This window comes from Neltuma alba, unplaced genomic scaffold (assembly GCF_004799145.2).
Source record: "Neltuma alba isolate B1F8T4 unplaced genomic scaffold, ASM479914v2 tig00012824_pilon, whole genome shotgun sequence".
NCBI classification, from domain to species: domain Eukaryota; kingdom Viridiplantae; phylum Streptophyta; class Magnoliopsida; order Fabales; family Fabaceae; genus Neltuma; species Neltuma alba.
This window is the reverse complement of record NW_021637216.1, coordinates 160,280-180,297: the sequence shown is the minus strand read 5'-3', so window position 1 is coordinate 180,297 and position 20,018 is coordinate 160,280. Positions and strand designations below refer to the sequence as shown.

Here is a 20,018-nt window from a genome sequence, read left to right as displayed (position 1 = left end):
AAATGATGGCCAGAAAAAAAAACTAATTTTTATAATTAGCCATTTGAATTCAAAGGACTGGTAGAAAATCAGGTTTGAAAAATACTATGAAGCCACTAGCAAAAGATGGCACACTTCACTGTCGCTTACTGATCCATGGGGATAGTATAGTAACCTCATAGTGGCCCATTCAATAATCACAATGCCACAAGCAGGTGACAAAAATGGAAGAGGTCAATTTAAGAAAAGATATAAGAAAGACTGCCGTGGTTATTCTCTCTCTCTACTATAAACGTCTAATGGTGAGTGGCAATGAGTACTCTGCATTTCTCATATTGTTAGGGATTTGGCAGGAGTAAAGACGTGAAATAGGATGGTGTGGAAACGACAAAGTGAGGTGAGGGAGATGGGGGTGGAGATGAGGAAGGGGGTTGGGGGAGAGGGAGAAGGAGAAGGAGAAGGAAGAGGAAAGACGGGGAGGAAAGAGGAAGAGAAAAGAGGGAGACGTAGAGAAGGATAAAAGAGGAGGGAGAGAAGAAGAGGGGAAGGGTATTTTAATATTTTCTCTATTATTTCATAATTATAATTTAAAATCTGGTCTCTACAAGTAATTATATTAATTCAAGAATCTGCTATGCAATTTCATACATTTAAGAGTCTTTATTTGCGAATTCCCCTTATACTAAACATTCTTCTAATCTTAAGAGAGCCTGACGTTGCATTTATCACTATTCATAAATATTGCAGTTTATTATAAATTGTACATTTTACTAGCTCCGATCTTTAATATAAGACTTTATTTTAATTTTATTTTAGTCATAAATATAAGACGCCAGTCCACATTATTTATCATATTTATTTATTTTTTTTAAAGTAGTCCTTATAGTAATAATAATTCTAATCAATACACTTGACTAATAAGGATATTTTAAAAAAGACAACACCTATTTATTATAAATAACTAACTTAACTAGTTTTTTTAATTTAATAAATTTACACGACATGCAATCATTGCTGTAACGGGTGAGATTTGATTGTCAACGAGGAAATGTTTTTTTTCCAAGTATAGCTATCTAAATTTTGGTAAAAAAAAAAAAAGTATAGCTATCTAACTAAGTTAAATTTAAATATTGTCAAATTCAATTGGAGGTGGTTTTCTTAAGACTAATAAAATAATGTTTTTTAATACAAATCATCTCTATATAATATTATTGATGACTTATGGCAAAAAAATTATTGATGACTATGGAGTAATGTGAATTTAAGTTTGGATGGGTCTCAAGTGAAAGAAAATTTTTTAATATGATTTTTTAATCAACAAGAATTCAAAACTTCTCTTAGGAGGGATTCAGTTCCTTATTGTTTGTATTTTATTTTTATGTAAATCAATTTTCAAGCTAAACATGATTTTAAAATTTTAATTTGAAGTTTTTATGAACTAGGCTTATGATCATTTTTCAGGATGTTTGTAGTGTAACACATTGGTTTTCCTATCTAACAGAGAACAAATCTCATTGAAGAGATATATTAGAAAATACTCTCATAGTTCTTAATATAAGACATAATTAACTAATTTGAATAGATTAAGAATATTAGTTAAATGGTTATATAATATATTTTTCTAAAACAACGTGAGTATTTTTTTAATTTTCTTTTATCTCTTTTCTATTTAATTATTATTGAGGGAATATTTATAGAGTTAATTTGAAAAAAATTAATAAACATGTAAAATATATCTTACATATAAGATCAATATCAATTCTCTAATTAGCTTGTACGTTTAAGTAGAGAGGAGTATTAAGAATTCTGTCCTATTTAATTAATTATTTCCCAGAGGAAATCTTTTTATGAAATTAATATGCACTTTCCAGTCTCGTTTAGAAAGTAACGCATCATTTTCAAAAACAACGCATGGTTGACCCAAACCAAAAATATTTATTTCACGTATATAATAAAATTATTTTTAAAATTATGATTTAGTTTTTACCCAATCATTTCTTAGTTAGCTTTAACTTACCTAGACATTCAGGTAAAAAAAAAAAAAAACTTACCTATAGGCATTTACCCCGTCCATCCATCGGTGTCACTTGTCAGGTTCATTAAAAAAGGGTTATAAAAATATCTTTCACATAAATTAAGGAAGTCAATGAATAATCGAAGATTTTGTAAAATCAATTTAATACTTTCCTAAAATGTGCATGCGTATGATACCGTCTAAGTAGATATTCCTCCTATCCTTCTAAGATCTAATTGAAAAGTTATATTAATCCTATATATAAGACTTATTTTATATATTTATTAATTTTTTAAATTAATTCTATCGATATTTTTTCAACAATAATCAAATAGAAGATAGAAGAAAAAAATTAAGGAAGATGTATAGGGTATTTTATTAAAAAAACATATCATATTAACTAATTTAACTAATATTCTTAATTTTCTCAAATTAGTTAATTATATATTACATTAAGGATCAAATGAGTACTATTTGACTACTAAAGGATAAATTAATAAGAAAAAATTACAAATAAAGACCCCCCAATATATAAAATGGCAATCAGGGACCCTAAATTTGAGAAATTATTGTAGAGGACCCGGTCCCAATTTGTAATTATGAAATGTGTGTTAAATGGCTGAAATGCCCTCACTCATTGTTACCATTAATGAAGGCAGAGACCAGGATTTTAATGGGTGGCAGGAGAGCTGCTAGAGAAGGAAGACCCGAACGAGTTTGTGTGATATTGGGATCTTCCAACATTGGCAATGATGCGAGTAACTTACTGACTAAACCCTTCTTGTATTGTTTCCTGTAAGAGTTACACATTGTGATATTCTTCATCTTCATCTCTACTGTGTGGGTGAGTAGGCTGGAGGAAGGGAGGGAATGGGAGGTGTAGTTGAAGATGAAAGATATCACAATGTAGGAGGTTGTGGTTAGTTAGAGGTGGGATATTTTTGTTTTTGTAGTGTGAATGGTCATCTCTCATTTGTAGTGCATGGTACTGGTTGCGATGGGGAAGGGGTAGGAGTGTAGTGGTTTGGCAGAGTGTAGGTGGGATAATGGCTGTTTGTTTGACCGTGAAGGTTGAGGTGTTGCCGCGGAAGGAGGGAATGACGATGCCATGATTTTTGGTGTTGAAGTCGTCAAGCCCTAAAGTGATGTTGGGAAGACAGGAGGTCGCGGGTTTTTAATTTGGTATGTAAATGATTAAGTTGATGGAATAAATGTGTAAATATTTATTAGTGAAGCTAACATACAGACTAAACATAAATTTTTGCTGCAGATTAGTATGAAAAATGGATTTCAATAACCGAAGAAGCTGTGGGAAGGAGTTGTTCTGTTACGTGCACATTGGTGGACATTTTGAAGCAAATGGTGAAGAGATAGTTAAATATATTGGAGGGAGTGTAAGGGTAATCAGTATAAAAGAATGGATAACAGTAGACGAGTTGTGTGGAATAATTTCACAGTGGATAGGCAATGATGGTAGTGGATATGAGATTAAGTATAAAGTTAAATTTGATGAGAGTACATTGATTGATCTTTGTGATGATGGTGATATCTGCAACTTGTTTAGATATAATGACAGCAGTGGTCATGTGTATGTAGGAGGGAAAGAGAATGATAGGGAACCTAGAGCAAGGAATGATCCAGATGTGTAAGTAGTTATGTTTTCCAATTGAATCTTGTTATTTACTAATATATTGTTGGTAATTCGTATAGAAATGTTGTAACCAAGCTAATGGTGTTGCAGTCCTAAATTGTAATTAGTAAATGCAAGCATGTTATTGAACATAGTGGACATGTCATTTCCATTTGTAAACTTGTGTTTTAGAAATGCAGACTTGTTATTAGACATAAGTAGTGGTTTCCATATGTAGACTTGTAATTCAACGTATTGAAGTTGTAATTATCATATACGGACTTGTTATTTAGATCTGTAGATGTTATTTTACTAACCACTAGTTTTATATGGAAACTTTTTATGTGAGTAACTCAAGTTGTAATTACCACATACGGACTTGCTATTTTAGCAACGAATAGTTTGTAGATGTAGACTTGTTATTTTAGTTACTAAAGTTGTAATAACCATATGCGGACTTGTTATTTAGATATGCAGACATGTTATTTTATTCAAACATGTCGTTTGAATATAGCCGTCCTAACTTGGTATTATGGTGGTAGGAGTGACAATATATTTGGACTTTCACAAGACATGAATGCATTTGAAATGACCATTGGTGATGAACATGAGCCAGTGAATGTTGAGAATGGAGTTGAGTGCCTGACTTTTGAAGGAGGCGGATCAAGGCAGAGAAGCAAGTGTAGTGGTTTAGAGAGTAAGGGAAAACTGACGGGTGAGATGAATTGTATGAAACGGGCAGGAGTGTTTGTAGGAGTGGGCTAATATGTTCCACATGTTGTTGCTTTTAGGGAAGCTGTGTACAGGTTTAGTATTGCAGAGAAGTTGGCAGCGAGGTATGTCAGGAATAGTAAGGAGAAGATGAATGTGAGGTATAAAGTAGAAGGGTGTCCTTGGAAGATATGTGTAAATACTGTTGGAAAGAATAGTCATCTATTACGTGTGACTGCATTTTGCAAGGAGCACATTCATTCAGCGCAAGACAATTTGATTGTGACTTATGGTGGGAGTGCTGCGTTGATATCATCAGTAATAGTTGAAGAGATAAGGGACCATGCTGAAAAACGGCCCACTGAGATAAGGAAGATGTTGGAGAGGGAGTATGGTGTGAGGTTACATATTATCAAGCATATAGAGCAAAGGAAAAGGTAATGGAAGAAATACATGGGAAACCGGAACAGTCCTATATGTTAATACCATGGTTATGTGAAAGGTTGAAGGAAAATGATGACAAAACGGTTGCTGAATGGGCCTCTATTGGTAATAGATTTGAGCGTGTGGTCATTGCATACAGTGCATGTGTTGAGGGTTTTTTGAACAATGCAATACCTATATTATATGTTGATGGTACTCATTTAAGTGGTACATATAAGGGGACGTTACTATCAGTTTCGGCATATGATGCGGCTAATGAGATGTTACCATTTGCAATAGTAGTGGTGAAGGGAGAGAATTTTGATGACTGGACGTGGTTTTTTCACAAGATTAAACAAATAGTTGGTTCAATGCAACTGATTATTCTGTTAGATAGACATAATTCCATAATTGGTGCTGTGCAAGCAATATTTGGGGGTGAAAGGCATGCATACTGTTATAGGCATGTGAAGGAGAACTTTAGCTCTGAATATATGAAATTAAATAGAGGTCAGAGAAGGACAAGTGAAAATTCAAAGGAAGATGCATTGAAGGTACTGGATAAAGTAGCTTATGCAAGACTTGCGGATGAGTTTGATCATGCGCTGGATGATCTCAGAACCATGTCTCATGAGTTATATGAGTGGGTTATCAATCAAGGTGATGTGGATAGGTGGGCATTGAGCAAGTTCCCATATAGAAGGTGGGACAACATAACAACTAATTTAGCCAAATCTTTTAATACTTGGATGGTAAGAGAGAGGAAGCATAACATGGCCCAAATGATCCATGAGTACCAGGAGAAAGTAGCAAGAAAGATGCATGCATCATATACAACAATGATTAAGTGGAGTAATTGCGTTGGGCCAAAAATAGAGGCAAAAGTGTTGGAGCAAGTGCATTTCAGTAGGTACATGCACTGTGAGAATTATGGAAGGGGAAGAATATGCGTGCACACATCATGCGGAGACCAAAAAGTGGACCTTGGCCTACACCAATGTAGCTATGGAACTGGGCAAATGTCAGGGATTTCATGCTCACATGCTTGTGCAGCCATTAAGACCATAGGGGAAAACGTTTATGATTATGTTGAAGAGTGTTACAAACGTTCATCCTAAGAAAAAATCTATGCCCGGAGCATGGTTCCAGTGGTGACAATTGATATGCCTCACCTGAATGACTATAGGTTTGAGAATCTTACTGCCCAACCCTTGCTTTTACCCCCAATCACTGCTAGGCCTTCGGGAAGACCAAGAAGAAACATAAAGGAATCACAATTCCACAACAAAAAAATATATCATTGCACTAGATGTCTTCATCTTGGACATACAAAGAGAACATGCAAAAATCTTAACCCAAGTTGACTTCTACTTACAAATAGGACAACTAATTTTTTTGGCATATATAGGGTTCATCCTTCTTAATTTTTTTGGGAGCAGGGTGTTGGTAGATGTGCACATATATTTTTTATTACTTCTATGTTTGGGACAAAGGGACATTAAGTGGAAGATACAAGTTAATGTGCACTTGTCATTGAATGGTGTAAAGAACTTGTTGCTGTGAAAGAAATCAAAACTTGTTACTTCTTGTTATTTTGCATAGTTAAGTTGTCATTTACTTTTGTGCACTTGTAATTTCATGTTCATCAGAAGTGGTTGCTATCAGAAATGTGCAAAGTGTAATTCCATGTTTATCAGAAGTGATTGCTGTCAGAAAACGAAATGTGTCAAAACCTTATAGGAACTTGTCATGTGCCATAGTAAAGTTGTCATTTAGCAATGTCAAGTTGTAATTATGTGTTTATTAGTAGTGGTTGCTATCATAAATGTGCAATATGTAATTCTGTGTTTATCAGAAGTGGTTGCTGTCAGAAAATGAAATGTGTCAAAACCTTATAGGAACTTGTCATGTGCCATAGTTAAGTTGTCATTTGGCGCAATGTCAAGTTGTAATTCCGTGTTGATCAGAAGTGGTTGCTCTTGGAAATGTGCAATGTAATCACTACCTTCAAAAGTATGAAAATGTATTAAAACCTTCTAGGAAATTGTCATTTTCCATAGTAAACTTATCATTTCCCTTTCTGAAGTTGTAACTTTGTGTTTACCAGTAGTGGAAATCCAGTCGTTTCATGAAAACATTATTCGAACTTGTAATTTTCGGTAGTGAACTTGTCACTTTCGTTTATGAACTTGTCATTTCATGATTATCGTAAGTGGGAATCCACTCATTTCAACAAAAAATCTCGGTTTCATGAAAACTTTATTGAAACTTGTAAATTTCTCTAGTCAACTTGTCAATTTCCTTAGTGAACTTGTCATTCCGTGATTATCATAAGTGGGAATTCACTCATCTCAACAGACAATCTTGGTTTCATGAAAACCTTATTGGAACTTGTAAATTTCGCTAGTCAACTTGTCAATTTCCTTAGTGAATTTGTCATTCTGTGATTATCATAAGTGGGAATCCACTCATCTCCATAGACAATCTCGGTTTCATGAAAACATTATTCGAACTTGTAATTTTCAGTAGTGAACTTGTCACTTTCGTTTGTGAACTTGTCATTTCATGATTATCGTAAGTGGGAATCCACTCATTTCAACAGAGAATCTCGGTTTCATGAAAACCTTATTGAAACTTGTAAATTTCTCTAGTCAACTTATCAATTTCCTTAGTGAACTTGTCATTCCGTGATTATCATAAGTGGGAATCCACTCATCTCAACAGAGAATCTTGGTTTCATGAAAACCTTATCAGAACTTGTAAATTTCTCCAGTCAAATTGTCAATTTCCTTAGTGAACCTGTCATTCCGTGATTATCATAAGTGGAATTCCACTAATTGGAACAGAAATTTTCCCTTGTATGAAAACATCTTGGGAACTAGTCATTTGGCATTGTCAGCTTGTCATTTTCCTTTGTCAACCTATCATTCCATGAATCAATGTGTGAATTTAGCTACCTTTAATACAAAATCTCAAATTTGTATGAAAACCTTTTCACAAGTTGTCATTGGCCATAATGAACTTGTTGCTCGTACTAAACTTGTCATTGGCCTGACTAAAGGGAAATTTGTCATTCCAAATATAAGTGTTGTTATACCATCAATCCAACCATATCATAACCATTACAATAATTGGCATACAATTTCAACAAATAAATCCATTAACAAAGTTAGTAAAAGTCACACGGCCTAATTTAAATGCTCTCTACAAAGACTTTCTCCTCTTCTTGGTCATTCGGCCCTTCTCTAGTTGTGAGATAAGATCGTACACATTCTGACGGCATTCATTGTCATCATGGTTCACTAGCCACCACATTAGCTCGCGCCAAAAAGAGGACACATCAGCCTGCACAACAAGTTTACCACCAAACAAGTCACACGTGGTCACTTTTGATTACACAATAAATAAGGTAACATCAATACCTCGGTATATTCAAGGGGAACATGAAGCTCCCATTTTCTGAGCCATACGAGCACATGCACACCACAGTCCCTCCTGCCCATAACACCACCCTAACCATTTCAGCTCCTCAAACCAACACAACCAAATAACATGTCACATGAGTAGGGTGTAGACACTAACAAATTATTCTGCTGTGGTACATTAGGCCAGACAATTTTCAAGTTATCACTCAAATCTGGTCTAACCATCTGAAGTATGTCTTCAAACTGATCCCTCTGCACATATGCCATATTCATCAAAATGATAATAATATAAAATTGCCATCTCCCTATCTAACATGCACAAGTCAGTAACATCTTACACATCCTGTGATGGCCAATTCTTGGGGGTCATATGTGGCTGCTTTCTTCTGCTTGGAGGTGGTCTTCTTACGTTGTAAACTTGCTCGCATAGAATCGAGGACATTGAACTTCCGGATCTTTGGTTCGAATGCAAAACAGAACCAATGCTCCCCAACTAGAGCAGGACCTAGAATCAAGTCGCAGTCACCTATGTTGTAGCCAACATAATGCGGAAGTATTTGTCGTGCATGCTGGTTAGGATCCCAACGAGCTGGATCACAGATTATTATGGCTTGTCAAATGCAAAAAACCAAGTTGTTATTCACTGTAACACACTTTATTCTGTCATTTTCATTTGCAATCTTGTAAATCAAAAAAGCATATTAGTAATACAGAAACCTCACCATGAAGTCTGCATCAAATATATGCCTCCTAACTCAGCCTTCAACTGCCTACTGCTCTTGCACTAAAGCCTTACAGACCAAGGACATCACCCGGTTACTCACCCTGTTATTTCTGCCAAGCGAATGCAGCAATCGTTAGGGGATGTCTTCATCGAACATTCTAATCAAAGGACTGAAACATATTCAAGTGATTTACCAGATGTGTTATGTTAACATGTAGTCAACAAATAATATCACATAAGCAAAGATTTTCACTTACATCTCGCCCTCATCACCTTTGACAGCTCGGCTGACTAAGTTGAAAAAAATATCCTTGGGCTCCATAGGCCTCTTCACTCTTGATTGTGCCTTCAACTCGAACCAAGGAGACTTGATCTTGCTGAACCGAACCCTAGTAGATCTCCTTAGTTATTGTGCTTCCACAGATACAGGTTCTGGATCAGGCCCAACATATTCAACAATGGCCTCTATCGGTGAGTGACCCTTTGCCTTATCACCTTCAACGCTGGGTGACACTTCCCTAAGGGGACTGGCTGCAGGTATGTTACCCTCTACATCATCATTTACAATATTGCCTGCCACTTCCATAGGGGAACTAGTTGTGGGTATTGCACTCTCCATCAGAAGTAGTTATTTGTCATCACCCTCCCCATTACCCTTGTGTTCCATGTCCCCTTTGCTCCTGTCATCACCATCCCCTTGACCCTCTTCCTCCTTCTCTTCATTGTCGCTGTCATTTTCTGTGTCACCCTTCCCATGACTATCTCCATCTTCACTGCTTACTTCATCCTTCTCCTTTTCCTCAGTTGTGTCATCATTGTTGTGCCTCTCCTCCTCATCATCTTTAGAGTCACTTATATTTGTAGGCACTGTCTCAACCTGAGCATTTCCTCTTGATTTACCCTTCCCACCATCTCCCTGTCTTGGGATCTGTACTTTCATCAGCTCCTCATCCACCATTTTTATTAGCACCTTTTGCCCTTCCTCTATCCTCTTCATTAGGCGCTCATGTAACTTCTTCAGCTCCTGCATGTAAAAGACATTAATCAATTAAGTATATATAACAACAAGTTCACTATGGGAAATGACACCTTCACTATGGCATATTGACAAGTTCAGTAAATCAAATTACAATTCAGATATGGCAGATCACAAGTTCATTATACAGAATTACAAGTTCAGTACACAAAATCACAACTTAGATATGGCAGATCACAAGTTTATTATACCGAATGACAAGTTTAGTAAACCAAATTACAATTCAGGTATGACAGATCACAAGTTCATTATATAGAATTACAAGTTCAGTAAACAAAATCACAACTTAGGTATGGCAGATCACAAGTTTATTATACCGAATGACAAGTTCAATAAACCCAATCACAACTCACGTATAGCAGATGATAAGTTCATTATACCAAATGACAAGTTCAATAAACCAAATCACAACTCACGTATGGCAGATGACAAGTTCATTCCGAATGACAAGTTCAGTAAACCAAATCACAACTCAGGTATGACAGATGACAACTTCATTATACCGAATGACAAGTTCAGTAAACCAAATCACAACTCAGGTATGGCAGATGACAAGTTCATTATACCGAATGACAAGTTCAGTAAACCAAATCACAACTCACGTATGACAGATGACAAGTTCATTATACCGGATGACAAGTTCATTATACCGAATGACAAGTTCAATAAACCAAATCACAACTCATGTATGGCAGATGATAAGTTCATTATACCGAATGACAAATTCAGTAAACCAAATTACAATTCAAGTATGGCAGATCACAAGTTCATTATACAGAATTACAAGTTCAGTAAACAAAATCACAACTCACGTATAGCAGATGACAAGTTCATTATACCAAATGATAAGTTCAGTATACAAAATCACAAGTTAGTCTACCCATTGATAAGTTCAATATGACCAATCATAGCATAAGTATTACGAATAACAACTTGAGTTTGCCAAATTACAACTTAACAATGACAAAGCTCTATGTCACTATAGCAAATCAGAACTTCAGTATAGGAACTGATAACAATACTACGGCAGATAACAAGTTCAGATTACGAAATAAAAACTTCACTGCCTTTTCCTCCATACATAATCTCCTTGCTAGCCAATTCTTTTATCTTCTCATCAATCCAGTATTCAATTGCAGTAGTAGACTCTCGACCAACTGGCGTGTTGAGGTTAAAATGCTCACAAAAAATAAGCTGCAAGCCAGGCACATATATGCAACATTAATGTTATGCACATTGGTAATCAAATGCAAACACAATGACAAACAAAATAGTAATACCAGAAGTAAGTATATGCAGCCACCAACAGTGCTGCTCCCCTACCCTTCATTACCCTGCCTATACCCTTTGACATAGTCTCCCATTTCTTTCCAGAGGTCCTTTATAATGTAGATAGCCCAATCATACTTTCCAAAGTCATCCATTGTGCAGCGCATGACTCTAACCAACTTCTCACTCGCTTCTGAGCTTGATTTCAGACATAGAAAAGTACCCAGGGTGTGCAGCACAAATAAAAACTCGAATCTATAATCCTTCTCCCCTGAAACAATGTCTTTTAGTATTTTGCTGAATGACACTTTCCGATATTCATTTCTCAACTCCTGATACATAGCATCACCGACATCAACTTTAGTTTTCACCTCCTCCCCACCGTGACGGATTCCTAGTAGTTGCTCAACATCTTCTGCTCCTATTTCCTCTGATTTGCCCCTGATTGTAAATTAATGCGTTGGTGGGTCATATGATCTCAGTATGGTCACAATGAGATCACGGGGTAGTCTCTTTAATCCAACCTTCAACAGCCTCCTGAAACCCATCCTCTCAACCCTCTCCCTTAAGTCTTCATTATTGTTCACAAAGTGCAGTAATTTTCTTAAACCCTTCAGGGACATTTAGGTTAGAAATGATGGGACATGTTTCTTTTTCTCCTCTTCTCCCTTTTGTGGCCTTCTTTTCTTCACCTCCTTGGTGTACCTCATCTTCTCTTCAGCGGCCAAAGCTTTCCATGCATTTGACGCAGCATCTCTTTTTTGTTTGGCTGTCATGTCAAGGTCAGCTATTGTGGCCATAAACTCACTTCTGAATAACAACCAATCCTTGTGTGCCTTTTTCTATCCAGAGGCTCCTTCTGATGCCATCTTCCTTTTCCTGCAAAACATTTAACATACAATCCTTCACAACCACATTTACTAACTAACTATCACCTCTGTTACCAACCTATTCTGTAACCAACAGCCTTCTTACATCACCACCATTGACTTCTTATTTCGAAACATGAACTTGTAATTTCATATAAGCAAGTTGTCAATTTCTCAAAGTAAACTTGTTATTCTTAACTACTTCTCATGCTTGTTATTTCTCATCATTAACTTGTCATTTACAATTATCAACTAGTTATTTTCAAGGAACAAAAAACCGGACCGGACACTAAACCGATCAAGATAGTGGGTTAAGGGTCAGTGGGTTAGATCGAGGTTAGACCGGGTTAAACCGGTAATAATTAAAATAATTTAATTTAATTATAAAATATTTATGTGTATAATTTTTATGCTTATTTTTATTTTCTTTTTCTCTTTTTTTTCTTCCTCTTTCCTCATGAATAGCCGAGTACTTTATCTTGGTTCTTCTCTTTCTTGTTCAAAACTTCAAAGCCTGAAAGTCATTTCTCCCTCTTCCACTTTTGTTCTTTCTCAGATAGAGAAAATAAACAGTGACCTTTTCTTTCGTTCTGCACATCTATTCTACTCTGGTATTTATCCTCCTCCTTGCCTTCAACTCTTCCACGAGCATAGGGTTGAGACTGCACATAAGAGGCTTCCAAATGGATCTTTCTTTTCATGATTTTTTCTGCTTCTACCACTTCTCTCAACCATGTTCAATTCTTCTCCGGTGGTGAGATGGTAAGAGTAAAGAAGAAGAAGGGGAGAAAAAGAAAACCGGTAACCCACCCAACCCACCGGTTTTGCCGGTTCTTACCGGTTTTTCTTGATTTTTTCCAGTTCATTTCGGTTTGATTCAAAACCAGTTCATTCTTCAAACCAAACCAGACTGGAGGTCGGTTCACCGGTTTTCCTGTTGAACCGGCCGGTCCGGTCCGGTTTTTTCTTCATTGGTTATTTTACATTATAAAGTTCTCCAATTGTCATAGTCGCCTTTCTTATTCCCAACTTCTTATTGTCATTTTTAAACTTGTCATTTCCTATTGTTAACTTGTTAGGAACCCATGACAACCTTCTTATTCTCAACTGCTCAATAATTTGTTATTCATTATATTCAACTTGTTATTTCCTATTACCAACTTGTCAATTACACATTCTTATTTTACATTATCAACTTCTCAATCCCCCTACTTCCATTTTGTCATTTTAAACGAGACTATCACTTTAACATCTCTTCAGATCAATTAACAGTTAACCAATTCAATTTGCACTTTACCCATTCCAGTGTCGTCATTTTCCAAACTAATCTTGTCATCCTCCTAACTGATCTTCTCATTCCCTTCCCACCCAAACCCATTCGCCCATTTTCTTCAACAGATAACCATTTTTTGCCAATCAGTCACAACTTATTCAACAAAAAAAACATATATATACTTTCCTGCCCTAAACGCATTCCCTTCCCTCTTCTTAATGTATCACACAGGCAGCAACGAACACAAACAAACCAAAGCTTGAAACTTACCACCAAATTTTGTCGCCAAATGTCGTTGTTAACTTTGATAGCCACACACGACTGTCACGATGCGTCTACTACCTCCATTGCCTTCGACAATGCCGATAGATCACTACTCCAGCACCACTCTATTCTCCTTTCCCACAGCAAATACACTCTTCTCTCACACAATACTCCTCTCGCCACAAAATGGAAGCAAACTCCTGCGCACAAATGGACAGAGTAGACCGCAAAGAATGGCCGAGAGGATACAGAGCATAGGGAAGTTATCGCGCGTTTTGGGAGGGCAAGAGCCCGAACAGGTTTTTTTTTTAAATGAGTGAGGGGCATTTCAGCCATTTAACACACATTTCATAATTGCAAATTGGGATCGGGTCCTTTGCAGCAATTTCTCAAATTCAGGGTCCCTGATTGCCATTTTATATATTGGGGGGTCTTTATTTGTAATTTTCCCAATTAATAAGAGTAAAATTGGAAATAAAATATTTAATATCTTATTTAAATCTCAAAATGACACTTATTTTAAGTTATAAAAAATATTTTATGATACTTGTGATGAAAATAAAGGGAATTTACAAAGAGTTTGCAAATCCCATTACGTGTATGATAGCTTTTAAGTAAATACTCTTTTATCTCTAATATAAAATCTAATTGAAAAATTGATATTGATTATATATGAAAGATTTATTTTATATATTTATTAATTTTTTTAAATTAATCCTATTGATATTCTCTCAATAATAATCAAGTAGTAAAAAAAAGAGAGGAAATTAAGACAAATGCTTAGAGTGTTTTAAAAAAAAAACGTATCATATTAACTAATTTAACTTACATTATTAATTTACTCGAACGAGTTAACTAATTAATTAAGTCTTACATTAAGCACCAGGTGAGTACTATTTGGGCCAAGCTGTTTGACTTACTTTTTAATTTTTTTTATTCATGTACCTCTTCCTATATGAGCACCAATTAACCACTTAATCTGTTTGTGTTTTTAACAGCATACCACTTAATCTGTTTATCACCATAAAATATAAAATATATAAAAGATAATACTTATATGTCATGAATAATACAGCTTCTTGGTCAAATCCCATGTACTCCTTCTGTTCTTAATATAGGACCTAATTAAAAGATTGATATTAGATTCTAAATATAAGACTTATTTCTCATATTTACTAATTATTTCATAAATTATTCTTATTAAATAATTAAATATCACAATAATACTTATTACTCATTAATAATACACCTATATATTTTATAAAGTGAGTGAGTACTTATTACTTATTAATTCTACACATACGTTAATCCTACCGTTGGATGCTTTTAATAAAATAATTTAAAACATTTTTTGAAATATCAGTTTTTTAAAAAAAATATTAACTGAGGGTGTTTTGAGAAACATATGTCATATTTATGATTATTGTCTAACTTAACAAACTTTCTTAATTTAATCAAAATGATTAAATAAGTCTTATATTAAAAACCGAAAGAGTAATATACAAGAAAATGCCTATATAACCCATAAAAATTTAAAAATTTAGTTGAACATAAAATTTATTTTTTTATGTCCCATTTTCATTCAAATAATGAAGATAAAAACTATATATATAAATATATAAATATATATAAAAAACAACAAAACAATCCATTTAAAATCGAGCCCTATAAATAATCAACGAAATGGTTTGATTTACAAATAAATTTGAACACTTTAAAATTTAATGTTTTATGTTCTATTTTCATCACCAAAGTGACAGAATAATTTGAACTTTTTTTTTTCCACATAAATACCCAGTATCCTAAGTGAGGCTATCTTTCAGGCACAAAAACAAGCTCAGATTAATCCAAATTAAAATATAACAAGTACCATTAAGATTGGTACCCTTAAGATGCCGCATTTCCATATCGCATACTCGAGACCCGCGATTAACTTTTAAATGTTAACGCTGCTAATGATCAAAGATTCCAAAATATTAAGATCATAGGTACCAAACAACTTTTTCCGCAACATGATCTCCCGAAAAGAAACGCAAGCACTCAAACCGCACAAATCAAATGAGAGCTGGATGTGTATATAAACTAAATAAAAGTGAGCTCCCACCCATTTCACTCCTTCAAACATATGGGGCCAAGGATAAAAACGTTGCGGTGCAACCACCATCTATGTTTATTCTGTAAAACTTCCCAGATAATTAGAAACCAGCCCACCCGGCAGGTTGGGAAGTTGACTTGCCCTCGTATGTCTTGGCATTACCAAAAGCCTGAGGATTACTCCCTTCTGTGCTAGGGGGTCTGGGCATCTGTGAGCTTCCAGCAGCAGATACAGAAGCGAAACCATCTGTTTCAAAACCCCATGTATCAAAATCTGAATGTGGTTGAATTGGTTGCTCGTTTTGATGCATTTTTCTTGTCCTCACAGATTTGGCTCTATTATTGTCCGCAGAAGCAGACTTTTGTTGCTGGGGTTCCTCTGGAAAAGCTTGCCATGCCTTCGGTTCTGAACTGGGACTTTTCATTTCAGTTTTGTTTTGTGGGAGTTCCCACATCGTCCCGCTAACCTTCTCCTTCTGCAGTGGTAAGCCCAATAATTATAGCAGCGTGCCAACAACAACCTAAAACCGATGTGAGAAGTTAATAAATAATGTAGGAATTCAGATAGTTAAGATTACCGTAGCCGCAGATGATGGAACTGTAGGAGAGGCTCTCAGACCCTCTTTCTTTGGCGATGGAGTTCTTGCTGCAAGGGTTTGCTTGAGATCCTGGATCTCTTGCCTTCGAGATCGGCAAATGGCAGAAAGCTTTTCGTACTTTGAAGTTATTTCAGCTTTCTCCTGCTGAGTTTCCTTCAGCTTCACTCTGAGTTTCTCCACTTCAGCCTCTAACGCTTCCTCTTTCTCAGATTTTTTATCACTGAATCCAGGGCTAAGCTTACTGGTATCAAATTCAGCAACAAATGTGTCAAAAGCTTTGTCTTGAAAGGAGGTTGCGTTCTCCTTACTTGAAGAAGCTCGCCTCTCACCAGCAAGATGTGTGTCCTGGTAAAATTTTATTTCAAAGTCCCTGGAAGATACGGCATCTAGTTTGTATGATTTTCCATGTTCGCTGTTTTTCACATTTTGTGGTTGTCCAACATCCACTTTTTTACCACTAACATTTTTGGGTAGTTGGTTATTGTCTGGACGAATTCTATCATGTTTTGCTGAGACATGATCGCCAGATGGTTCTTCATCAAACATTGGTCTGCTCTTAACCTCCGAGGCAGATGAGTCCTTTGCATGCATAGTAGACCAGAATGCGCCAAGCTGCCCTCCACTTCCCCCTCCCCTAGAAGAATGGGATGACTGCGATGAACTTTTAGTTTCTCCAGATGAAGGTGGAGGAGGTGGACTCCGACGAGGCATTGGCAATGATTGAGTTGCAGGCTTTGCAGAACCTGCCAAAATTTATATACACATTCCTTTCATGTTTGACATTATGCACACCATGGCGCATCTACTAGACTATAACTTTCAGATTTTACACAGAAAAAGACCTCTAATTCGCAAATTATGTCACATTTAATCATAACACCTTACCTTCATGATTGTTGGAAGATAGCAATTCAGGTGGTCTCTCAGGTAATGACTTCTGCAGATCAATAGGTAACTGCTCATTGACACGAAACCAGACCTGCCATCACAGTAAAATATCCGACATCAGCAACAGCATTATTTTCTCATTCCTGCACCTAAGATTGCCATCGGCATGGATGATCTAAGACCAACCTAAATTCATGGAGATGAATGGCCAATCAAGCAAAGCTCTTGCCTGCGTGATATCTGGTCTGTCGTCTGGTCTGGCCTGAAGCATATCTCTGATTAGGTCCGTAAGGGATGAACTGTATTTTGGCAAATCAGGAATGCGGTAGTTTCCATTTAAGACTTGCAACTTTGATTCACCATCAAATGCACTTTTGAAGTAGCATATACGGAAAAGGAGACACCCCAATGCCTAGGATGTTTAAAAGTATATTGTCAGTTACACTAACAAAAATTAAAATTCATCAACCAAGAGAGGAAAACCAATGCTCTGCTTACCCATATATCCACTTTCTCATTGATGACTTCTCTCAGGAACAGATCCCACATCTAAAATGCATTACAGGAGTGAAATTAATCAAGCATCACAAAACTGCAATTTGAGGAGGGAAATCCCCCAACTTACCTCAGGGGCCCTATAGGCAGGAGTTGTGTGCTTCCTGATATTGTCTTCCTCAATCCCCATTTCTTCTGGTTTCTCAAAACGCTTGTGGTTGGTGGAAGTACTCCCGAAATCACATAATTTCCATAAACCATCTGGGCCAAACAAAAGATTCTCAGCTTTCAAGTCCCTGTAAAAATACAAGGGGGAAAACTCATCAGTGACATTCCATCAAGCATAAAGCAAATCACACACCAAAGAGTCTTTAATTTAAATCTGTAACTTTTCAATGATGTCTGACACAAAAAGTAACAGTAGTTTCAAATAGTACAGTTGAGAGATCATTTAAATAACAAGGAATTCATAAGCGCTGCAGAAAAGCATATCATAATGACAAAGCAACCGCACATGAAGATCTAGGCATCATTTCATTGTTAGTACATAAAATATGAAGTAGAGGTCCATAGATAACTAAGGAAGTCTAGAAGTGTAAATACTTGCTAGCTAGCTATCATATTTAGAGTAGAAACTGAGAGAGCAAAAGATAATGCTGAAGCAGACCTGCTAATCTGCACATTTAGGCATACCAACGAAAGGGAATTTCTCATCATAAATTTAAAAAGCACATAAATATAAAGATGAGAATGCATCAATAAATTGTTTCCAAAAGTTATCCCAAGGATATGAAAGATGTATATAAATAGACAGATTTCTCATTTTGACAAACATAAGTTAAGTAGTTAGCCTGGTTACCGGTGAGCAATAGGTGGGGATTGGCAGTGCATAGCAAAAACTGCGTTACATACATCCCTGAAGATTAGAAGAACTTGCTTCTCATCAAAATAACCAGCTCCTCGGCTCTCCAGCACACTAACTAGAGACTTATCACAAAATTCCATAACAAGGAAAGCCTCTTTTGTCCTACCCATATCAAAGATTGCATGAGCATAAAGTGTGACAACATTGGGATGCCCTTTCAATGACTTCATGACTGAGATCTCCTTCTTTACTAATTCAAGTGATTCTTCATCATTGCATATCATGTGCTTCAAAGCATATTGTTTTGACATGTTTACAGCATCACGAGCCAAGTAGACACAAGAGAACCCTCCCTCAGCAATCGCCTTCAGGACATTTACTTTAAGATTACCAACATCAATAGAACGGCCTTCAAGCCCAGCTGGCTCTTTTTGCATGAATGGCTTGAATCTCCACATGTTTTATGTAAAAACAACTAGAATGCTGCACATTTAAATAATATTATGAGCAACACTGCAGCTATGATAAAGGAGAATCATTATATCATTGAAGCATATTAAAATAGAAGTTGCTGACTCGACTTTTGAGTTCACTCTTCGCATCCATTAATATAATTTTATGCAGAAAGCTTTCCATGAACATGACTTAAAACATACGAAATCTAACAATTATTAGCAATCTAATGACTTAAGAAACTGACTATTTTTTTAGCTACAGATCAGCAATCTAACGATTTCTTTACTCAGAACATACGAAATCATTAGCAACAAAAGGGAAAATATATCATTAAAAAAATGACTTAAGAAACTGGAATACTGACATTTTCCTAAAAATTGGATACGGATCAAGAATAAGGAAAGTAAAAAATAATTGAGATAACCGCATAAAAAATTACAACGTTATAATGGATATAAGGGCAGAGATCTTACAAGTCATTCAAGACACAAATGACAACTCCAGAAGATCGAATCAGATAACGGACATCGATAACAAGTCGCAAAAAATGCAAATCAAGGGGTGACTTTACCTCAAAAGTTTATGGTCTCTTGGTCGAAGCCTTAATCCAAAACTCAGCTCATCAACCACAATAAAATCAGCTCGAATCAAACCAAACGCGCATCAGACGCCTCCGATCTGCGTCTAAATCAAAATACCAATTCAGCATAAAGATCGCAGGACTCCAATCCCCAGGATACAATTACAAATAAACAAAAGGCTAACCATTTTTAAATAACCATCACCCAAAAAATATTCTTCAATCACTTCAAACTAAATAGAAGTTATTAAACTAATGAAATTCGAGTAGGAAGCTTGTGCTTCCAAGGTTCTACCTATCCAGACGGCAAAATTGAAGATCGAAAATTTTAAATCCTAACAAACGAACCAAACTCTGGTGATAGCAATAACTTCTCCTCCTTCCTGGTCTTCTTCAGATTCACGAGGTGGAATGGAAGCAAAAG

General features: G+C 36.0%; 2 protein-coding genes across 7 annotated transcripts; one reads left to right on the top strand and one right to left on the bottom strand.

Moving 5' to 3' along the window:
* Positions 1-3,276: 3,276 nt before the first annotated feature.
* On the top strand, positions 3,277-5,875 carry LOC114731342 (uncharacterized). Its single transcript, XM_028918484.1, has 5 exons — positions 3,277-3,508; positions 3,590-3,638; positions 4,166-4,303; positions 4,415-4,735; positions 4,837-5,875. The coding sequence occupies exons 1-5, from the start codon at positions 3,277-3,279 to the stop codon at positions 5,873-5,875; spliced, it is 1,779 nt and encodes a 592-aa protein (XP_028774317.1).
* Positions 5,876-15,528: 9,653 nt separating this feature from the next.
* Positions 15,529-20,018, bottom strand: LOC114731375 (AP2-associated protein kinase 1). 6 transcript variants are annotated; one of them, XM_028918525.1, is made up of 9 exons: positions 19,943-20,018; positions 19,586-19,698; positions 18,553-19,041; positions 17,824-17,989; positions 17,697-17,747; positions 17,428-17,610; positions 17,196-17,289; positions 16,290-17,053; positions 15,529-16,187 (listed from the first exon to the last, which is right to left on the bottom strand). In XM_028918525.1, exons 3-9 carry the CDS (start codon positions 19,014-19,016, stop codon positions 15,813-15,815), a joined length of 2,097 nt encoding a protein of 698 aa, XP_028774358.1. In that variant the 5' UTR covers positions 19,017-19,041; positions 19,586-19,698; positions 19,943-20,018; the 3' UTR covers positions 15,529-15,812. The 6 variants fall into 6 exon arrangements, with proteins under 6 accessions (XP_028774358.1, XP_028774360.1, XP_028774356.1 ...); XM_028918527.1 differs by having other exon boundaries at positions 15,529-16,184; positions 19,890-20,005; XM_028918523.1 differs by having other exon boundaries at positions 19,890-20,004.

What these genes read in the sequence shown, in the direction of transcription:
- LOC114731342 (XM_028918484.1), top strand. Translation starts at nt 3,277, where the DNA reads ATGGATTTCAATAACCGAAGAAGCTGTGGGAAGGAGTTGTTCTGTTAC. An exon ending in GCAAGGAATGATCCAGATGT is followed by an intron (nt 3,639 to 4,165) that starts GTAAGTAGTTAT and finishes TTATGGTGGTAG; the next exon opens with GAGTGACAATATATTTGGAC. An exon ending in GGATCAAGGCAGAGAAGCAA is followed by an intron (nt 4,304 to 4,414) that starts GTGTAGTGGTTT and finishes TGTTGCTTTTAG; the next exon opens with GGAAGCTGTGTACAGGTTTA.
- LOC114731375 (XM_028918525.1), bottom strand. Translation starts at nt 19,016, where the DNA reads ATGTGGAGATTCAAGCCATTCATGCAAAAAGAGCCAGCTGGGCTTGAA. An exon ending in ATGAGAAAGTGGATATATGG is followed by an intron (nt 17,611 to 17,696) that starts GTAAGCAGAGCA and finishes TAAACATCCTAG; the next exon opens with GCATTGGGGTGTCTCCTTTT. An exon ending in ATCTTCCAACAATCATGAAG is followed by an intron (nt 17,054 to 17,195) that starts GTAAGGTGTTAT and finishes AAATTTTGGCAG; the next exon opens with GTTCTGCAAAGCCTGCAACT.